This window comes from Vicugna pacos, chromosome 10 (genome assembly GCF_048564905.1).
Source record: "Vicugna pacos chromosome 10, VicPac4, whole genome shotgun sequence".
Taxonomy (NCBI): domain Eukaryota; kingdom Metazoa; phylum Chordata; class Mammalia; order Artiodactyla; family Camelidae; genus Vicugna; species Vicugna pacos.
Window position 1 is genome coordinate 3585791 of NC_132996.1, and position 23998 is coordinate 3609788.

A 23998-nucleotide genomic window follows, 5' to 3' on the forward strand; every position below is an offset into this window, starting at 1 on the left:
CTAGTTATTTCTAGGAGTTGTATTGAGAATTAAATAACATAGGCTATCTGAAAGGTTTTGTTATTGATAAAGTGGTTGTAATTTATGTGATTTCAAAAAGTGTCTTCCAGGTCTTGGATTCCGATTTTGTTATTGAACTAGGTCTGGAAATATAGTTCTCTGACGTTTATAATCTAGCTTTCTGGGGTGCAAGATATTTCCAAACTTGAACTTCAAAACTCCAGTGCAATTACACTGATTTTTGGATCCACAGCTTGAATAATGCAAATCTACATCAAAAATACTTCCTGAGAGTTTATGACATTTTACACACTGTGCTATGTTCTATGTTCAGGGAATAAAATATAGAGACTGAAGACTCTCTCCCAAGAAGCTTAAACTCTACTGAACAGATTTACAACTTCTGCATCATTTGTAAGCTTATACTTTGGAATCTGTTTCTTTAAATCTGACAACTAGAAAAATAAGTACTTTAGATAGACATATATAAAAGTCTTCTAAGAAATGGCAATGTTGTCGGTTGTGAAAAGCATGTACATACAAAAAAGTAATCTTGAGTTTGTCATTTTCCAACAGAAATCCATATAAGTGGTAGTAAAGTTCCTCTGTTTAAAGTGTACTTATTTATTAAGGTGATTTAATAATTACTGAGCACCTATGGAACTAATAGTTCCTATATAACACAACATAGAACACCATGAAGTTACCACCCTTAAGAAGCTTCTATGTTTACATTCTGATTTGTTCTAAACACTTCAAGGTATTGGAGATGTTGCCTTGGTAACTTATCTTAAAGCTGAGAAGTCTCTCCATCATAATAAATTTCAATTTCCACGCCTCGCTGAGGCATATGCCAGGGTTATATATTCTCTGTGGCTTCTGAGAAACTGCCTACAAGGTCTAGATGGGAAGTAGACTTCAAGATTTCTAAGATCCAACTAGAGAAAACAGACCTTATTTAACTGGAGGCCACTCCAGTTAACCTCCAGATAATAGTTGCCATTAGGGAATTCAGATACATTGTCGTAAGGATTTTGTAATTTTCCAGAGAAGTCAGAAATCCAAACTTTCATGTATAATCTACTGATTTTTAGGTTGGAAACAAGTTAATTTTTTCAAAGTCTTGTAGACCAGACTAGACAGTTTATTATTGTGTTTCTCATGATGCTGATCTTTCAGAGAAAATTGTTTTTATTCTGTTTTAATGCTAACTGGATGTATTCCAGCAATCTCCTTCTTGCTCATGGTTTTAATTGCTACCTACATGCAGGTAATTCTAAAACCCATACCTTCAGCTCAGTCTTTTTACAGCTACTTGAATACTCAACTGCCCACCGAACTCCTCCAGCAGATGGAAATTTCTAATTCAATTAGCTCCAAAATGAATGAATAATATCGCTATAGGATCTTTTATTCCATCTTCATTCTTTATCCTACTTCATAGCAACACCCTCCACCATCTTTTAAGTCATAATCCTGGAGACACCTTCAACTTCACCTCCATCAGCCATGAAAGTCTGCCTTTGTTCCCATGAGGCTGAGGGAATAATACATAATATTATTTCAATGATCACTGTAATCCTCGGAGAACACCTACACACTTCCTGTGATGTATTTTAATGCATGTTGCTATATGTTTCCAATTAAAACAAGGTAATTTTCCCTTCATTTATAACTTAGACTCCTGAAACTCAAAGTTGACTAAGCTGTCAAAAATTCACATGGTGAGTGAGTGACAATGAAGGGAATTGAATCCACATTTAGCTCCATTGCCTATGCTTCCTCCTTTCACAGGGACCTGGACTGGAAGGATGGAAGTGTTTCCACATATGCAAAGAAAGTGGAAAGACATTTACAGCAGTGCTATTTATTGTCTTTAAAACTGGGTGTAAGTGAGAAAGAGCAGAGGCCAGAAAGTGGGAAGTGCAAGTAAAAAGATGTGTCCGGAGTAGATTCTTACAAGGAGGTAAGATGAGAAGTCAGTTAAAACTACAGCTTGTAGGGAAACAGAACGAGAGCTGCTGAGAAACGAGTGAGACTTTGGCTCATTCTGTGCTCTTGTATCTGCCCTCTTTTCTCTCTAGTTGATCCTGCATACTCATGCCAGAACAAGAGTCCTTGAATTCCACTTTTCATAATGCCAGTCCCCTGTCCAAACCTTAGCATATTCTCTGTTATCAGCTTCCTTTCTGGGCTTCTCAAGTCCTGAATTTACAATGGACTCCCTCACCGGTCTCCCCTCACTTTAACTCTACTTATTGGATCCAGTAAGACACTTTCCTGCACTGCGTCACCCCATCGCCAAGGTCAGCGGGCTTGCTTACTCCGTTCAACCCTCTTTTATGTCTCTCCCTTCCCTTCCCATTCCTTTTATGACCAGATTAAATTACACTTTATTAACGTTGATGTTTATAAAGTCTGGCCTCTTCTGATATTTCTTCTTTGGTGATTATCACACGATACACAGTATTCTAATTAAACACCTTGTTCTCTTATTTCATATGAAGTGATTTCCACTTTTCCAGCAGATTATCAGCTTTTTATGGCCTAATATCACATCTAATATTTCTTTTCAATAAAATGTGTAGCCTAATGAAGGAAGCAAGACAGTTGCCAAATGAACATTCAATTAACTAAAGTGACAACTGAACTCTTAAAAAGATGCATATTAAAAGGGGCAGAATAACTTGGTAGCAAACATACAGATACTTAAAGAAATATAGAATTTAGAAGTGACAAGGAATTTGAGCTCTAAGACAAAATAGGTGGTTCAGATTCATAGGTGTTGAGTCTAACCTGGGGCTGACAAAGAATTAGGTTTTATTCTTTCCATATAAATTTTGGCATCTAAGTAAATGGATCCATCTTACTTCATGAATCAAATTAGGGTGATTAATGCAGAGTCCTTTTCTTTAATCTATTATCTTGGCCCTATAAGAGACAGTCAAACTGTCCTTCTCCCCATAAGGACAGAAAAGAGAAAAATTCCTTTTAAAGTACATTATAAAAATACTAATGCAGGCAGGGCTAGATGCCTCATCTCCAATGGTATCAGAGAATTTATAACATCGTGTGGAGATTTTCAATGGTCTTCACCACACTGTGTGATACTTAGAAGCAGAGAAGCTTGTGTCCCCGAAATGCAATGATGCTCGGTGTCCTAGACACACAAAAATTGTTTTGGAAACCAGGTAGAAGTGTAAGGTTTTGAGTGGCTCTAAAATTTTTACAAATGCTGTGTTCAGAACAAAGCTGGGGGTAGAAATGAAAATGAACCATTGACGCTTGGATCAGAATTTTAAATGGAGAGCTGTACGTGGGCAGGCATCCTGGCAGTGCCGATAATTCAGGTGAAACGATCACCATGAGACATCTGAACTCAGAGGAAGGGCAAGTTGTAAGACTGTCCCTTCACACGTGGAAACTCTTAACTATACGACTCTTAGCCTCTAAATCCTGAAGGCAATGTGTTTATACAACTGTGATAATCTTCACAACCCTTCACCAGTCTCCTGTTCATATGGAGAAGTCCAAAAGAATTGTTTTTCATGTTTCTATATTCTTAACCATCACTAATATGGAATCTGCCACACTTCTTAACTGGATGCTAAAAAATTGACTTAGAACACAAATATCTAACCATCAATTCCCAAATCCCTCCGTTCTCATATCCACACACTCAGTGGTATTAATTTAGTATTATGTGCCAGGCGAAGTGCCATGAGCCAAGCCCTAGGGATTGACTCACAAATACAATGACATCCCAGTCAGCCAGGAGTTCATATTCCAGACGGAGAAAGTAAAATGATAATATAATGCAGCAAAGGATGCTCAAGATGCCATTAGGATCATAGCACAGTAGAGTCTAAACTAGCCTAGGGTGGTGAGAAAGACTTCCCAGAGAAAGGGACCAGATATCCGAGAGCCATCAACTCACTCATGCAGCTACTGTCCTTCCCATAGAATTGAAAAAAATATAGGCAATTAAACTTGGTAAGTTTAGGGCAATGAAATTATTCTGTATGGTACTATAGTGGTGGCTACATGTCATTATGCATTTGTCAAAGCTCATAGAATGTACAAAATCAAGAGTCAACTCTAACGTAAACTATGGACTTCGGTTGATAATAATGTTCCCATGTTGGTTCATCAATTGTACCAAATATGCCACACTGATGAGGGATGCTGAGGGTAGGGGAATATATGTGTGTGGGTGGGGAGAGCTATGGGTGAACTCTGTATTTTCTGCTCAATTCTGCTGTGAACCTGAATCTGCTTTAAAAAAAAATAAAGTCTATTAAAAAAAAAGCTTGGTAAGTTATATATTTCAACTGGCAATGAAAAATGCCTGTAGTCACCAACTATTCTCTTGGCTCTTTTAATGTAAGTAAGCATAACAACTTAATTTAATACTTTTAATTAATTCAAGCTGATATTTTCATTTTAAAATAATAAAAGAGTGTAAGCAGAGAGATCAAACATGGCAACTGCTAAGTGAACATGATAGTCTGACAACAAGCCCTGATACTAGCTTCAATGTCTAAAGATCTCCCTAGATTATCTGTTCCATTGGGACAGAGCAAGACAAACATAATACTTAGTGGTAAGGTCACTATATTTTTTTCTTCTTTAAATATTGTTAATCAGAAAAGTATGCTTTTGTAAACATGTAAAAACTCAGAAATACGTAAATTAAAAACAAAAATTCTGCATAATAATATTAAAAATAATCATTACCAAAATTTTGGTATGGCATTTTTCAATCTCTTCTATATATTATGATTCTTATGAAACTGGAATCAAAAGTCAGTCTATCTTTTTTTCACTGCCATGACATCTTTTATACATCCCACATATTAAAAGCCTCTAAATTATGAAGTTATATACTATTCTGCCAAGTAGACAGCACATTGGTTGCAGTCTAATGATTTAAAAGCACTAGAGTGTTACTATCACTAAATGGATAATTACTCTTTGAAATAAAACAAAGAGTAAGAGAAGTGGAGACATTGCCATTTTGTAAATTAAAAAAAATAGCAAGATTTCCTTCTCAATAAAATATTCATACTTGGTTTCTAAACTGTGATTTGATCACTTCTGTAAAATGAGACTTATTTTCACAGCCACTTATGTTTTCATAACATACAATCATTAACAAAGTTTGTGAAAATAACAAGAATCAAATGCTAAAGGCATGTATGTATTACATAAGTACACAACAGATTCTTTGTAAATGACTTTATACTTTATATATAATGTACATTATATATAAATATAGTGTATATTATACACATATACATTATATATAACAGTATAAAGTTATTTACAAAGTTATTCTTAAATATATGTTGTATTTTTATTTTCAAAAATAAATTTATAAGTAGTATTGGGCAAAAGTATGTACATGAAAGTTCATAATTCATTATTCTGAAGGTAAGGAAAAACCGTATCTTGCAAATTATAAGCACTATTGTTTCACAGTATTTTTCCCTTTGGTAAGGTTTGTGTGTGTGTGTGCGCGCACGTGTGTGCATATATATGTATTCATTTGTATGTGGTGGTCATACATATATTGTGGCAACCTTACTAATTATTATTCTAGTCTTACAATTGTTCAATTCACTTGTCTTAAACCAATTATTAATACTCTGTGACTGAGTGACAAGTCCAACTTTAGTACAGATGCTCATCTGTACCAACTAAATTAAATAAACTTCTACTAACAGCAGTACCTAAAAAGGAGGATAGTCTGAAATTAAATCTGCAATGAAATATGCAGTGTTCTGTCAGCATCTAAACCAATCTGTAAGGAGGCTTAATTGCCTTTATACACAGTATAAATGATGCTTGTTTGTTCATTTTTTCCTCCCACAGACACCAACTCTTTTCCAACCTGCCTATTATCATAGAAGACCTGGTTTGTAGTCTGAAGACACATGGTTGAGATAATAAGCCAAGGCTTTTTTGGGTTTTTTTTCTTTCTGTAAGTTAACAGTTCTTGATGGAGAATAGTGAGCAGAATTACATACAATAATGGGCTCAACAAACAGCAACTAAAGTAGCAAGAAAGCATTTCTTCTCTAGGGAACGATTTCCTAGTGTACTTGGTATGGAAAAGGAGCCAAGTTTAGCTGTACACATGAATGATAAACAGTGGTGCTAGAATTCTTCCTAAAACACAAATATAATTATGTTATAAACTGCTTAAAATGAGTCTTGTTGTCTTCTGGCCCAGAATAAGAAAACAAAATCCTTATCTTTGCTTAGAAGGCAATTTGCAAGGCTCCTCTCTACATCTGCAGTGCTGTCTGCACCCTCCTCTCAAACTTCCACTCCATCCCCCCATCCCTGCCTCCATTTTCCTGCCGCATTTCTGCTCCCTAAAGCTGTCCACACAGTTTTATACCTTTTTTTATGATGCTCTTTTGTCTGTCTCAACTATTTCTCTCTCTTTTACAGAATGGTAAAATCTCACCCATCTTTCAGACCCAAGTGGATTATCACATTATTTCTGAATCCCCCTCCAATATCTTCTGTGCTTGGGAGGATGAGAAGCAAGGGGGAGGGAGTGTGGAAGAGGGAGGGCAAAATCAACAACAGTGATTTTTCACATCATTCATTGGCTACAATTTCAAAATATCTGCACAGAACCGTAAGATATACTATTGCCAGAACAAATCATGTACCTATGTTTACCTGGCTGTCATCCAGGACTGGTGTGGAAGATCTATGTCCTCTAAACAAGCGATGCCTTTTAAAAAATCATTCAAATAGCTCTATGACTCATAAATCATTATTGCCTTTTGAGAATAACTGTTTTACATCTGACTAGAACACTTTTTATTTCCTATTATGACACTGGTTCTTCTGTAAGAAAACGAAATGAGATAACACAAAGAAAGAAAAAAATATAAAGAGTCTCTACATACATAGAAAAAGATTCTTGAACTCAGAACTGTTGGGACAGGTCAGGTAGAGGGCTGTCATAATTGATATTCTTCCTCAGACTGTCTGGCTGAAGTTTGATTAATTTGACCATTCCCCAACTAAACACTGCTAAGTGATGCTTAAAGAGCACTTTCATGACTAGATAGATACTTGACTGTATTCATGAGTTCAAATGCTTCACAGTTTTTAATGCTTTTGATAAATTGTGACAAATTGATTTTCAAAAGCATTATACCAATTTCAAAAGCCCCAGACATCTTAGAATTGAAAATTCTCTTTTTCAATTAAATTTGACGGTCTTTTTGTTTTGATGTTAAAGAAAAGGACAGCTGCGCTGAAATGACAATCTTTATGAACAAGATGGAGAACTCGATCAAATAAATTATTTTAGGAGAATTCGTATTTACCTGACCACACACACCTGACGAGCATACTGGTTTGTGATCTGGGATTGTCTTGCATCTGCCCTGTGTCACAGCCTGATCTTAACTGTAATCATCAATATGGATAACCATACAGTAAAAGTCACATGGAATTTCAAGCAGTTTACAGGTAATCAAAGTAAGGCTCAAAATGGTCTTGACGATTCCAAACAAACTGAAATTTACAAGTGTACATCTTAAATCTTTCATTTCTGAATTTTACAGAAATCCCTATGGAGAGGTCAATTTGTAACAACTCATGTGGAAAAAAGAGCAAAGTGTTAAGTTTTAATTGACCATGAATTCAACAAGAACAGAATGCTATAACTCACTACTTAAAACTCAAATCATCTTGGCCTACCTACACTTTACACGTATGATGCCTAAAAATCAGAATTAATATTCCCACCTGGACAGATCACGTCAGACCAATGATTACAAGTGTCAAAAACGTGGTTTAATTCTTGACAGATCATGGCAAGATGGGGTTAATTCAGGTCAATACATTGTCATCAAATTATGATAAATCCAGGGGATATTCAGAATGCCAGAACTAGGTCCTCTCTGTATTTTGTGTATGTTTGGGAAGATGATAGATAGATAGATAATCTGTCAGCAAAAGCTGACCAACACCTGTGTTGAAAGAAATCTCATCTAGACTTTTTATTTATAGCCACTGTACCTGTATGCTTCTTTCCTAAAATAATGTGCATAGTCTTACAAGGTATATTTATATAAAACACAATGTTTATATCACATATAATATTCATTTATTATTTATATTAGATATATGAATTTTTAAAAATCAGAGATATAACAATAAAGTAAATATTTTGAATGAGGATTGAAGTTGTTACTGATCAGTAAGTGTGAGACTGAGCTCCTCGGTTAGTAGAGCAAAAAAGGGAAACATTTTGACTTACGAGTTTTCCATCAAAAAAAAAGCAAGCGTGCACATTTTTCAAAGAAAAAAGCTATTTCTCTTGATTCCCAATCTCTGGAGCAGAGAAGTAGTGAAATGCCTCTCAAATTTGTGAGGTAAGATTATATACATAGTTTAAAATTCAGTAATTCAAACAAGGATAAACTAATTTCAAAAGAGTGAGGGATAAAGGGTTAGAGAAATGTGAAATTTACCATTGAAGATGCAGTGTGTATAATTAAGAATTGACAGGTTTTCCCTACACCTTTGACTTCACCTTCCTTTTCCCACAAGTCTTCTAGTTTCATGAACTCGAAGTGCTAAGGAAGCAATGTCTGAACAGATACTGGTTACACGTGGGCTTCCCACACAGGCGTTCTCCTGCTTTGAAAGCAGGTTGTCTCAGCATTTTCTAGTTCTTTTGTCAGCAGACACCACATGTTACAAGTACCTAGACGTTCTCTTCTAGCAAATTGAAATTTATCAAAGTGCTATCTGGCCAGCACAATGGACATCAATATGCACGAAGAGTCCCACTTTCTTCCTCCTTACCTAGCCCATGCCACAAACTGAATCTGATGGAAACAAGTGAGGAAAAAAAGCTTACGAAAAGGAAAACACAGAACATTTATTTTGGATTTACTACCTCATTGTCTTTAGATCATCTGCTCAGTTTTCTCTAAGATAACACACGAAGAGTCTCAGCTATTCTAAGGACGACCCAAGGATGAGTGAAGAGAAAACTCATCACATATTATTCACTCACATATTCAAAGACACTTACTTATTCTTACTTTGTACCTGGTATTTTGTGAGGTTATGTGGATCTATTGTTTAACAAGACAGGTAAAACCCCTGGTTCTGGGAATTTATAGAATATAGATAATAAACAGGCAAACAAATGAAAATAATATTTACAGAATGTGTTCAGAGTAAAGATGATCATAGGTTGGTAAGACAATCTAGAGTAATTGGAGTTTGGGAGTGGGAGAGCTGACTGTAGAGAGGCTGGTGAGGAAGGTTTCTCTTAAGTGATGACTTTGACCTGAGTCCTGAAGATTCAGAAAAAGCTAGTCCAGCAAATAACTAGATTTGAGGATTAAAAAAAAATAGCAGGGGGAGTGGAAAGTATAAAAGCATAGAGAAAAAAAAGCGAAGGTTAAAGCATGTTAAAAAAAAAAAAGACTGAGAGGACTCCAGCATGGTGAACAAGGCAAAAAGATGGGCAGAAGTCAGATCATACTTAGAATCAGCATGTTAAAGAGTTGCAGTTTTAAGAAGTTGTGGTATATTTACACAATGGAATACTATTCAGCCATAAAAATGATAAAATAATGCCATTTGCAGCAACATGGATGGCCCTGGAGAATGTCATTCTAAGTGAAGTAAGCGAGAAAGAGAAAGAAAAATACCATATGAGATCATTCATATGTGGAATCTAAAAAGAAAAAGACAAATGAACTTATACATAAAACAGAAACAGACTCACAGACATAGAATACAGACTTGTGGTTGCCAGGGGGGAAGGGGATGGGAAAGGATAAACTGGGAGTTGGAGATTTGCAGATACTGACTGGTATATATAAAATAAACAAGTTTGTACTGTATAGCACAGGGAAATATATACAAGATCTTGTAGTAGCTCATGGTGAAAAAGAATATGAAAATGAATATATGTATATTCATGTATGACTGAAGAATCATGCTGTACATGAGAAATTGGCACAACATTGTAAACTGACTATATTTCAATTAAAAAAAAAAGAGCTGCAATTTTAGTCTGAGAATGAAAACCCACTGGAGGGTTTTGAGTAATAAGGAAACAGTCGCTGATTTCAATTCTGAAGGGAACCACTGGCTCCATTATGTAAAGCGGACGAGGAGAGGTAAAGAGGAGAAGCAGGAGATTAAATAAGAAATTGTTAGAAAAGCACCATTGACTTTTCCCAGAAGAGAGGGAGAGCAATGTACAAAGGTGGAAATATCTGTAATGTACTCTGGATATAGATACAAGAAGACGTGGTCAGATGGTAAGTGACAAACAGGGCAAAAAAAAAACCCCAGGAAGTAATAGAAAGAACAAGAAAGCGGATAATAAAAATATCAAAACTAGCAATATTACCATAGGGACTGTCAGAAAAGGTAGATGACGAACAGTAAACAGGAGAACTTACAAGAGGTAAAATGCAGGTAAAATTTCTGTTCAAGCTCAAATTCAGTCACAATTGCAGGAGATTTGCACAAATGTATCAATTCAAAGTGGTTGTAAAAGAATAACTTATTTAAACAAACAGTGCAGAAAAAATTAAAGGTCCATTCCTTTAATGTAAGAAAATACATTCCAAAGAGTTACTATTATAGATATAAAATGTAAAACCATACAGGTATACTAGAAAAATGTGAGAGAATGCTTTATAGTTTTAAGGATAGAAACACCTTTATAAGCATAGCATGAAACCCAGGAGCCATAAGGAAAATGACTCAAAGATTTGACTACGTAAAAATTTAAAATGTCTGTATGGTAAAAGGCATCAAAAACGCAGCTGGAAGCCAAAAGCACAGTAGAAAAATAGTCTGCAACATACATGACAAAGGGTTAATTTCTATAGTCTGTAAAACATTCCCACAAATAAAGAAGAAAACATTGGCAAAGGAAAAGAACAGCAGTTCACCCAGAAAGATATACTCGGTCTTACAGGAAAATATTATCAGCCTCACTATTAATCAAAAATATGCAAATTAAAGCAGCAATTAGATGTCAGTTTTACTCCATCAGGACAAGTGAAGATTCAAGAGACTGATAATGACTAGTGTTAGCAAGTCATAGAAAAACAATTATTCTCACATCTTAGTGGTTATCAATTTAAATCATATTTTGCTTTTGAGAAGAAACTGACAATATGTACTAAAAAGCAGAAAGCCCCATTATTTGAAATAGCGATTTCATTTCCGGGAATTAATCCTACAGGAATATTCACACGGGTGCTCAAATAGTTTTACTGCTGATCTGCTCGTAATATGAAAAATGTGGACAACAACCTAAATGTTGGTCCAGAGTGTGCTAAGCACATCTGTCATAGTAACTTTGCACAATGACATTATGTGGCCGTAAAATAAAATGAGAGTGCTCTTACATATTGACAAAACTTTTTATGGTAAATGAAATAAACCATTAATAAAATAGAGCTATACACTAGCATCATTTTTATTAAAACCTTTTATTTAGATATATATTACTATCATGTTTATTGTACTCTATCTCTCTAGGTCTATACAGACAAAAAAAGAATTTTGGAAAGGTCTATAACCCTTGTTTACTGTGATTATCTCTACATGGCGAAATTGCAAAATATTTTGGCTTTTTAAGATTTCTAAATTATTTGAAATTTTCATAAGTATATGTCAGTTAAAAATAAGAAATATAGGTAAAACAGAATATAGGGCATAAAATTTAAAGTCACTGATGAAAAGCTGCTTATTTTAGAATAAGCATATAAGCAACAAAAGTAAGCAAACACTGATTACAAGTTAAGGTGTAATTTTTGCTGTAGCTGGAGAAATACAGTGGCTTATTCAAAGAAAGTACTAAATCCCATTTTTTTTTACCTTTTGTTTCTAAGATAACATTGAACTTTTTATTTATGGCACTATTCGTTTTGTTAAGTTGGAGGTGAGCAAAGATGCTATAAAGACTAGCAATTTTGACTTAGAGCGGTACTCTTTAAGGCAGTCCTCACTCTGTTTATTGGAATCCAAAAGCATGTAAAGGAAAATCTGAAAGAAAATGCTGACGGCTAAGCAAGTCTTAAAATAAAACACTGGAGAAAATATGTTTCAAATAGCTGTAGTTACTCTGAAATCAGATATCATTCCTATAAAAGTTACACAGGTTGGCCACCTAATGAGGTATCCAACGCTATGTGTATAACATACAAAGGTTTACTTAGTCATTTTTACACCGGTGGTATTTACAACATGAATTTGGCAGCGTAAAGTAATGAGGGCATCATCGTTTAGAATTCTCAAATTTCTGTGTTGCATTACAGATCACGTAGAAAAATCGGTGTCCAATGTAAAATGCTACACATATTCAATGGGGTCAACGAATATCGTTAAAATAAGGAAGTGACTTTGAGAGAAACATCTTGCTGTTTAAATGAAGAGTTATCTAGCTACTGTCACACCGAGTGATGGCTATCTTGTGCCTGCTGTACTCACCAACATACTATTGCGTGAACGGCTGGCAAAAGGGATCTTAGGATGCGATACCCTGCACACTTTGTGGTTAGGCAAATTTTCCTAACTACAAATCTTCAGTTTCTCCACATATAAAATAATAGTAATAATGATTCCTGCTTCTCAGAGTTGTGTAAGAATAGAGGTAATTAACACAGACCCTTGGCACATATCAGCACTCCATTTTGCTATTATTATTATTATTATTATCAGAGGAGAAATGAGCTTCAAAGAACAGGAAATTATCAGTCATATCAAATCCTGCAAACTACAAAGAGACAGTGAGGACCAAGGAACAATGGGATTTACTAATCTGTAAGTCACCGAAGACCTTCAAGAACACTGTTGCAAGAGTAGTGATGGTTAAGGGAAAAGGTAAATCATGATAAAAACAGAAGGAGCTGATGTGAAATAAGTAGAACTTCTGATAGTAAGAAAAGAAAGAAAAATAATATAATGACAGCTTAAGAGGCAGGGGACTAAGCCAAACATTTTTTTTCCAGCTAGGACACACTGGTTATTTTCTATGACAAGGAAGAAGCTACTGGAGATGGCGTTTACGGAAAAATTCCTGGTTCGTTTCAAGGATAAAATCGAATTGGTTCTGAAATGAAGAAAGTAGGGAATGAAGTGCTACTTGTTTATCTAATTTACGTGTAGCTCCTTTAGGGCTGTGGGCCTTTTTTTATGACTAGAATTCATTGAGAAGCTGTCCAAAAGTTCAGACTGCCTCTCTGGAAACACACAGATACACACAGACACACACAATTTGTGCTCAGGAACACATAATTTTGCATACAATTAGAAGAATTCATCAGTCTTTTTAATCCATTTGTGAACCAATTCTCTCTCCAAATGGTCCACAGATCCCAGACAAAATTAACCTCTTAAAGGGCTTAGAAATAATTTTGACAGCTATGCATTTAGATTCGTGTGAATAAGTTAAAATTAACAATTCAGTGAGAGGTCAAAAATTCCTATAAAATATTAAGAAAATATATTTATTCAAAACATAAATTGCTTTTTCAAAATACAAACAGAAAATATAAATAACTCAAAATGGTAACTTTGGTTCAGAAAAAATTGTTCTATATGACACAGAAAATGTAATACAACAAAATTTAATTGAGTTGTAATTATTTCCTGAGTACTTTTCAAACACTTTTCTAATAATCATAAAATTCATGTGTTTTTTTCCTATTAACAGATGAAGAAACTGATGCTCAAAAGCGTTAATTAATTTACACACTATCAGGTTGCAAATTGAAGCCCACCTGGTTCCAAAGTCCAGAAAAGACTCTCCTATCTCTTAGTAAAAGATAAGGCTATTTTAAGCCAATATACACAAAAGTGTATGTATTAGTAGAATACATGTGGTATTAATAAACGCTACATTTTTTTTTTCCGGTCAAATACAAAAACACACTAAAGAAAAGAGAAAGAAAGACTGATGCTAAAGATCAATTATACTTGCAACTCATTATTTAAATTCTGCAGCAACTGACAAAGTTGATCATTACTGACTTAAAATTGCTCCTGTGAAATCACTCTTGCCTCATTTTCCTCTGAGCCCTCTGAGCCATTTCCTTTAGTTTCCTTTTCTCTCCCTGTCCCTCAAGCGCTGGTATCTCCTAGGATTTTGTCCTCAGCGGCCTTTTCACTGCTCTTGCTCTCTCTGGATGATTTCACCCACACCCATGGTTTCAGCCATTATCAAGTGTCTCTCTTCAGTGCAGACTGAGACCAACAGCTCCAGACACACACGTCCAACTTCCTGCTGCATCCGGGTGTCTCTTAAACTCCTCAAAATCAGTACTTCCACGCTAAACGCACCTTTCCCCTTCAAATCTGCCCCTTCTTCTGTGTGTTCCTTCCTAACTGATGGCACCACCATCCAATCATTTGTCCAGACCAGAAACTGAAGAAGTCATCTTTAATTCTTCCCATTCTTCCTTCCCTCCTTCCCACAAAGACATCCATCCATCACTGAGTCTGTAAACAGTTCTGTATGCTTGCATCTAGGTACTTTTATCCCCCTGTAATGCTCTTACTTTTATCCAAGCATTTATCATCCTAAACTCTATTACTTCAAAACCCAACTAACTAGTCTTTTTCTTTTCATTTTTGGCACCTTGCAATACGTTCTCCTTCTTGAAATCATCCTGTTCTTTGTAAAATATAAATCTGATCATGTCACTGTTGTTTTTGAATCATTCATGGGCCCTTGTTTTTATTCAGAAAAGTCTCCTTACAACAGCAATGAGATCCTCTGTGGATCTACAAACCTTCGCCTCTCAGCACACCTCTCCTTCCCCTCACACTCAGTGCTACAGCCAGACTCAACCATATTGAGTGGCTCAGTCACACCTGGCCCTGCCACACCTTGGTGCCTTGTCTTGCACTGCTCCCCTGGCCAGGTACACTTCTTCCTCTGGGCTTCAAATAACTCAACCAGAGCCTTAACACCCAGCTCAGGTGATACCTCCCCTCAGACACTGTGCCAAGTTCGATGCTCCTTCCTGTGCTGATCTTTGTCATAGCACTCTGTTCCTCTGCCACAATACTCTGTCTTACTGCACTGGGACAACTGGCTTGTGCATCTTTCCCACCGGACTATTAGCTCCCTGAGGGCAGCAACTACTCACAAGGTTTTGTATCTTCATTTCCAGTCTAGTGTCATAAATACAGTTGCCCTTCATACATATATGCTCAATGAATAAAGAGATGTGTCTATTACCTAATCTAGTGACCGAATGAACAAATTCATTATACAGTATGACTTCAGTCTTTGCTGCATCACTCACTGTCATCTGATTAATGAGTGAGTTGCCCAGAAACGTCTTGCCCTATTTTCTTCAAAACGTTGCATCAGAAAAAAAAATGATAATTCTTTTTTCTTTCTTAATTCAAGTAATCTCAATATAGATGTATTTTTCACACCCTATGGTCTCCTGGCTGAAGTACCAGGACAGTAGTTAGAAGACCTGGGTTCAAACTTTGGCTGTATAGCTTATTAGCTACATGGTCTTTGGCAAGTCAGGTGACTTCTTTGAGCCAGAGTTGGCTTATCTACAAAATAATGATTATCTTCTCAGACAGTCTCACTCTAAAACTAGCTTGAGGTCACATAAAATCATGCATATCAAAGCAGTTTAAAAACTATGTGTAAGGTGTATGGCATTTGTTTTTCACTTTAAATTCCTGAACTATAATACAATTCTGTAAATAAGATATATACATATCTCCCAATGCCAGAAAGTAAAAATGTTTCCTTTTTGGGAAATAACACTTGGAAGAATCCACAAGGGAAAAAAAAAGTTTAGGGAGTTTTTCAATGGTTTTATGAAAGCTTAATCCTGTGACAGTTCTGAAATATATCAAGGCAAACTGGGTACCATTTAAGAAAGGGACAAACCACAGGAATATGACTCATCTTTGTTATCAATCTTATGATGGAAAATCAAAAAATGAGACAAAGAATATTATAAAACTAAAAGGAAACTTAATGACAGTCACAATAGAGTTAAGTCACTTATTTCTCTAAAAATAATCAGAAGTCAAACAGTATTTAATCCTAACGTATTTCTACTAACAACTTTGCAGGTCAAACCATCAGAATTGCATTTTTTGCACTTTTAAGATTATTGTTATCAGTCCAAAATAAACCCTTAGTATGTCTTTTGAGGACTTTACGTCCCTTGAGAGGAAAATGTACAATAATAAACACTGCTGAATTAAAGCCAAGAGATTGTATTATTTAATACCCTTAAATTCTACAAGTTTGAATTAAAATGCCTGCAGAGTCTACTGGATAGAGTGTCACATTTCGATGTATTCAGATTAATTAAACAAGTATATTTTACATACCAACATACGTACAAACTTACTTTTACAAGTAGCACTCAATCTGGATACTTGAAAGTTTATAAAATAAAGCCATCACGAATAGGACTAATATTTAACTTAAAAAAGAACAAACTTTTCATCACTACTAGGATATGTTATCCATTCTATTTTTGATTGTTACAACTTTCCAATCCATCATGTTTTAAACCACTGAATAGACAGATTTTAAACAGAAAAGAAGAGTAAGATAAACACATTATTAAAAAATAATAAAACAAAAGTATTAACGAGTTGGTCTTTCCTATACAAGTTAAAAAAGTTGGAAATATTCCACAAAATTATCTTATTGTTTCACCAAAGTAACATACATGAACACTCGATCTATTTCATTATGTATTTCCTGTGGCCCATCTGAAATTTAAAAGAATCATTTCAGAAACGAGACGTCTGTGGATTATGTTATAAAGGGACGGCCTTATTAAAGGGCTGCTGCTTTTACGGGATTTCTAACGTAACTGGACTAAGTAAATAATTGTAATGTCTTATATTTTTATCTTTTTGAAAACTTGATTGATAGTCTATTTCAGTATTTTGGTTATTACTTTTGGCCTATTTAACACACATCATCCTCCAAACCAAAATATCTTTATTAAAAAAAGCTTTGGGGAAAATATAAGAACACAGCCTGCTTTCGGGTTGTCTCAAATATTTTGCAAAGAACATATCCAATTTAAGTAGCATGTTTGTTTGCAAGGATAGCTATTTTGGGTTGATTGTATAATATTTTATTAAAGAACACTGCCCATGTTGGATTTATTTTTAAATGATCTGTTTTGCTCTACTCCATAGTTTGTACAGATTACAACAAAGAAATATATAACTTTAATTACATTTTGAAAGCTGACTACTTATTACACTATATTTTGTTACTGAAATATGTCATAATTTTATATAATCTGAATTTCTTGTAATTTCAGTTTTATATTTAGCAAAGTGTGATTTTTCAACAATGTGAATAGTTTAAAAAGAGAACAATATGTTAATATAATCTTATACAAATATTATTTCCAAAAAAATGATAAACCAAAATTATCCCCCCATCCCTCTCTCCACCCCAGCAACTTGGGATTTATACCAAAAGTGATAAATTTTAGTTAAACGGATTTATAGATTGTAGTGTGTAAACTTTATACACAGAATGTTTGGATTGCTCAAAGTATTCTTAGAGTGCGAAATTAATATCCAGGTAAAAGAACTAACATTAAATTATATCTGTCCAATAGATGACCAATAATACTTTTATTCCCTAATCTGCATTTTTCGTCTTTAAGCACACATTCCATAAAATAAACATACCCTGTTTTAGTGGCCCTTATTCAAAAAGACACTAGATCCTGTGGTTTTACAAGGATTCACTGCAGGAAAATCGTATTAAAAATAAACCTAGCTAGACACATATTAGACGTTTATATTTAATCCGACATGAAAAATTTAAAAATCCAGTCTGTACCACTATGAGAAATAAGTTCCATGTTAATTCTCCAGAATACTATTTTTATCCTTTTGTACCCAAAGGCATGGAGCTTGATATATGAGGTTGCCTCATACTTACTGCTTACGTTCACCTTTAATTAGACTGGAAAATCACACTAGTACATGCTCTTGGTCAGTCCATTTAACAAACACCAATCACCTGACCCACGCTCTCTGACCATTGATTTTTTCCAAATTCTGCTTAGATTTGCCTTAAGGACATTTGGCATACTCATTTGTCAAAAAAATTTCCTTTTCTTCACTAGAAAATGTTTTTTCCTTATTTACACTTTATGCCTTAAAATATTTTAAACATGTATACAAATCAGTTCTATGTGATTATGAAAAACATGGTATCACTAACATTGTGTTACACTTGGAATCAAAATAAGTGAACTTAGTTTACTTAGCTTCAATTTTCTCAGTTCTAACATTTTAAAAAATAGCATATTATCTATATTTTATACCTTTTTCTACTTTCTCATTCTATGTACAGCTTCCTATCAATTCCTCATGTTTACTTTTCCTTACCAGTAAGATTTTATTTTATATAATATTTTCATTACATAAATAATATAATACTGATTAAAATTATCCCAAATGAGATTAACAAATGATATGGAGGAAGAAAGAATTAGCACTTAATAGTTTATACAGCTGAAAGCCATAAGGCAAACTTTAGAATAATTAAGAACTTACTTTGTAAAAATAAAATTAATATACCTCCACTTTTAAAGTCTTTCAAAATTCAATAATAAAAATTAATGTTTGAGTAGTAATTTACTGTAGAAAAAGTACCTTCAAGATATATTTGAATCATGAATTTTTTTTAAACTTAGAAATGTTTTCATTGACAGGATCTCAAGAAAGACATGAGAGAACTATTTAAATGAACAGATAATATTCATATACTAAGGAAAATATTTTATATTTAGAACTATTTGAAATGTTGACATCTCTTTCAAAACTTAGAACAAAAATTAGTAACTTAAGAAATTTTAAAAAATGACTATCCACAAACCCAGCTCTAATTTATGTGCACGTCTGCTTAAAAATAACTGCATTCTGCTATAATTATCATTATAATGAATAGTGATTTTATTATTAAATGCAACAAATGATTTTTTAATTAATTAGTGCTCAGGAGAACTACAGCAGTCCTGCCACTTAATACAACTGTGGCAGTTTAAAAAAGTGTCAAATGCTTTAACCTCCTTAAGAAACCAAGTTCTAAAATAAAGTAGTAATTAGATGCCAAAAATTAAGGAAAAGTGATCACGTTACCTGTTAGATGAATTAATGGCAAATATATATGAATTATAATAATTAATGAAACAGATATCCTCCTGACATATAAAACCTCTTCATTTTCAATTTTACTTGCTCGTTCAGTATACACTTGCTTGTACTCAGAAAGAGGACTTTCAAAATTAAAATATACTCAACTTGAGATAATAAAAATATTATACAATGCAGATTAAACACTTTACTACTGTTGTGCAAAATTTTACGTAGAAACTAGTCCTATATTTCTTACATAAATTATAACCATTATCTTAACACATTTTAAACAGTAATAAATTAGCATGTAAAAATGAGGAGATATTTGGAAAATGTGTTTCCCTCAAGAGTGAATATGCGACCTAAATGCTCTTTTGACTGATATATTTTAGTGATTTTAAAATTAATACACAGTTGATTACATTTTTGCATTAAGTTATGCAGTATTTTGGCTGGGGAGCACTGTACAACTATTTCATTATAGCATTAGGTAAGCTCACCCAATCTCAGCCTTATTCTGTAGGATAACATAGATCCAGCTGGGTTGGTTTGCGAATTCAAATCGATTGGAGACTAACACGATTTGCCACCAACGTAACGGTTTGTGGAGTTATATCCACAGGATATATGCATTACCTGATAGCAGCAGACATTTACAACCCAGAATATAAGAGCAGGGCAGCCTCAAGTGACATCACCAGATCATCTGCAGCGTCAACCAACCGACTCAAACATATATCCTCCACACCACCACTCCCCTCTCTTTCTCACCGCGAGCAAAGCTTCCATTGCCTTTACCAGTGTAAGAGAGCATGTGTCTTCTTCAAAAGCGAGACAGACACTTACTCAAGTGAAAAGCAAATAAAAACCAAAGAAACAGAAATCAGAAACTAGACTGAACAATTTTTACTCATTTGGCATTCAGGCTGTAGGCATAATACTGAAATGCTAAAGGGGAAAGTAACTTGAATTAATTTCAATAAAGAAAAAAAGAAGAAGGAAGAACATAAGGAGGGAGGGTGGGAGGAGGGAGGGAAGGAGGAAGGAATGAAAAGAAAGAAATACCAGTTAAATATCCCTGGGATTAAATCTCGTTTTTAACTCTCATTTGCTCTGTAACAGCCAACTGTGGAGATCATGAGTATCTTTCTAAAAAATATAACAATAAATAATCAGAATACAGAGGAAAGGGACTCTATTGCCCCATTTGAATTCTCTTCTCATTTAGCCACAACTTATGTTTTACTTACAAGCATTTGTTACAGCAAAACTGTTGGCTGTCTCGATGTTGTCCACATGAGGTACCAAATTAAAAGGAGCTTCTGACGCATTGGGGCTGGTGTTATGAAGAAAAATTGCTAACCGAAAAGCAGTGTATTCCTGATCAGTGTTTCGAATGAAGAGACCACCTATTGAAAACAGCAGAAAAGGCACATTCAGTGTTTCCTCTTGTAAATGTCATCATACCCACCCCAAGCGCTGTCAGACCCAGTGCCATTCACTGGCACGTACGATTAGGGGGCTATCCCTGCCACGTCTTGGAAGACTGCCCTTTGTCCCTAAGGTGTATGCTTAGCATTTCGTATTTAGAACAGCTCAGTGTTTTCCTGTCCCGATCTGTCATGATCACAGTGACCTCTGGGACCATTTGCTGTGTCTTCCTTTCTCTCTCTTGCCCTCCCCGTGATTCTCAGCACACTGCTTCATCAGCTAGCTCGGGCATCTCTAAGATGCATGCAGATAAACAGAAAAGAGAATTTGCATTAAAATACAGACATGAAGGGATGTGGTGATGTGCCGGTTAGAGGCAAATCAAAAAGGAGACGTGAACTTTGTTTTTATGCAGCTCTTGGATTCAGCCTAATTAGCACCGTTTTGTGCACTGTCCACGAGAAATGATGCAGTCTGAGGCTGGGCTTAGCTGGAAGAAATTCAATAGCTGCGTCCCATTAAAAGACAGGAGGCACGGATGGACAGGGCCCTTGGAAATAGAGTCCAGAGGGAGGGTTGGGGCAAAAGACCCAAGAGGAAAACAAAAGAAGCAAAGGTTCCGGGAAAGAGATCTAACTTCCAAATCGGTTAATTAGTGGCGAGCAAAAGCAAGGGGGTGCAGGTGTAAATGCCCAGTGTCTTTCCGTAAAAGCGAGAAAGCTGCGGCGTACAGTATGGGAAGAAGTGCGGGGAGGGGAGGTGATTTGTTTTGTTTTGTTGTGGTGCTTTTTAAAAAACAAACTCGACATCCCTTCACGCTCTAGAGAAAGCAATGAAAAGACATATCAGATAAAATGCAACGAAACCCCCCGGTGTTTTCTTTTTTTTCTCCCAACTTATTCCAACCCTACTTAAGCGACATAAGCCAAACGTGGAAATAGAGGAGTATGCACTGAGGACGGATGGGTGGGTAGCTCTGTGCTGTTCAGACTGAACCTGCACCAAAGAGGCTTTTTTTTTCCCCCATAAAGGGGAGAGAGGAAGAGAGAAGCAGAGGAGAAGGGAGCCGCCGAAGGTTCCCCTACATTGTTTATGAACAACTCATTCAACTCACTTTCGGGTATCTGCTACAGCCATCCACATGCATACCCCACCGGAGCAGAGCTTACCTATTTGCACGCTGCTCGGAAAGGCTCCCATGGCGAGTCCCCAAAATCCGGAAAATAACAAGACAATCTGTCTGCAAATAATCCTCATCTTCTTTTCTCCTCTCCCTGGCGCGCGCTCTCTTTCTCTCGCACTCTTCCTAAAGGCTGTTCAGAGAGGCATTGACGGCTATGGCGCTAAAATTGAAAACAACCAAAAAAGGGGGGGGGGGGGAAGGGGGGGAGAGGTTTAGGGTAGTTTAGGACTATGACCGTGTCCCTTTAGCAATCCATCTCGAGGTGCCAGGTTTTCCCCGCAGTCTCCATAGCCCTGGGAGAGGTTTTCTGTCCGGCTGCAAATGTTGCACATGCAAAAGATGGTGGTGGAGCGGCCAGTGGCTGCTCGCAGGGATGAGACATGCGCTCTGTCTGTGCCTCACTCGCGCTCGCGCTCGGCCCTAGCTTTCCCACAGCCACACGAACACGGTCGCCGCGGCCGCCGCACGCGCTCCGCGGCTCGCACCCGCCGGCAGCCCCCCTCCTGAGCCTGCGCCAGCGCCGAGCCCCGCGCCCGCCTCGCGTCCCCGCCCCGAGCGCGCAGCACTCCCTCCGGCTGCCCCTCGCCCATCGCTCGCGCGGCACGCTTCACCCCTTGGGTGCTCACCCGAGCGCCCCAGGCTCCCCGACGCTCCAGAGCCCAATCTGGAGACGGGCTTTCCCTTCATACCACTCACCGGCTCCCGCCTCTGCTGTTCCCGCGTTCGCAGGGGGTCCTGTTCCGGGGGATGGGCACCCCCAGCGTCCCTCTCTTTGCTTTCCAGGCGCCTCCTCTTCTCCGATGCACTGGGCAGGAAATTCGCCCGCGGGCCGGGTCCTCAAGCCCCGAGCAGGGCCTCGGGAGTTACTGTCTCCCCATGTCCCCGGCCCCCTGCCGCATTCTTGCAGACTTTCGGGGAGGACCGGCTGCCTCCCTCTCCTTCAGCCCTGCTTTTCTCTCAGCCTCGCCCTCTTCTGCCACTGGGTTGCGCGCGGGGGACTCCGGTCCTCGCTGCAGCAAAGATTCCTCACCCGCACACAGCCCGGGAATCTGGAGAGCCTGTGACGGCAGTGGATGAGGTGAAGAGGCTCGGGGAGGGACAGAATCAGGAAAGGGCGCAAAGGGCAGCCACAGGCAGGTCTAGGAGGCTGGGACCAAGGAGGTAAGCACTGATGGAGGTGAGGCTGGAGAAGAGACCCGAGATGTTCCAACATGCTAGGAAACAAAGGAAGGAAAAAAAAGTTAATTTAGGGGGAGAGGGGGTGGGAAGGGACAGACTGGGAGGTCCAGATTTGCAGATACTGGCAGGTGTATATAGAATAGATAAACAAGTTTATACTGCAGAGCACAGGGGAATATATTCCATATCTTGTAGAAGTTTATGGTGAAAAAGAACATGAAAATGAACATATGTATATTCAAGTACGACTGAAAAACTGCTGTACACCAGAAATTGACACAACATTGTAAACTGACTATAACTCAGTAGAAAAAAAATTAATTTAAATAACAAAGTAGGGTAAAGACAATGTGGGCAAGAGGCTGATAAATGAAAAGCGAATGGGGTCTGTACCCTGTTCTTCGAAAGGCTTGGACTCAGCAATGACAGCTGCTTGACCTGTAAAATAGACGAAGTAGTCTTTTCTTTCCAGTCGCCTTTTCAGGTGACACTTTTCCCCTTTGCTGGGCCCGCTTCAAGAGGAGGAGGACCATGCTTCAGGGGTTGGGAAGGACAGCCTTGAGGCAGTGGACACAAGTGGGTATCTGTGCCTGACAGGAAAAATGGGGCATTTTCCACGCACATCTTTTCTTAGCTTATGGCTCTCCACAATACTCACTCTTCTCCATGTCACTCCAGGAGTACTCACGTAGTGCATTAATGGTGTCAATAGTTGTTTTGAGTAGGTAGAAGGAAATGAGTGATCCCAGAAAGTTTTAGAGCTATGTTGTAACTGCCTTGAAGATTTCATTTCACTTGACTGTATAGGATGGAGTCTGTATACAGCCGGAAAGAGAGAATTTGGAAGCAAAGAAAGACAGATTCCTGATTTCCTCTTAGGATTTGAGGTCTCTTGATCTAAACAGTAGATACAATGTCCTGATTCTATTAAACAATGAGACAAGAAGTGTTTTAAATCGTTACAGTTCTTTGGGTGACTTTGGTTGAATCGTATCATTTTAAAGCCTGGAAAGTTGG

The 23998-nt window shown here is 36.9% G+C and overlaps 1 protein-coding gene across 3 annotated transcripts in view; it reads right to left on the reverse strand.

Annotated features, from left to right (window-relative positions):
• The window catches only part of GRIA4 (glutamate ionotropic receptor AMPA type subunit 4), a 439401-nt gene extending 416391 nt beyond the window's left edge, over positions 1-23010 (reverse strand). For 2 of the 3 annotated variants that reach the window (XM_072970755.1, XM_072970756.1), the window contains exons 1-3: positions 22429-23010; positions 21789-21962; positions 20439-20597 (exon numbers count right to left, since the gene is read on the reverse strand). In XM_072970755.1, coding sequence (XP_072826856.1) covers positions 20439-20597; positions 21789-21876 — 247 coding nt within the window. In that variant the 5' untranslated portion in view covers positions 21877-21962; positions 22429-23010. Of the gene's footprint in view, positions 1-20438; positions 20598-21788; positions 21963-22428 lie in introns of those variants that run through there. The other variant, XM_031675350.2, reaches the window with a different exon arrangement.
• Positions 23011-23998: the final 988 nt, after the last annotated feature.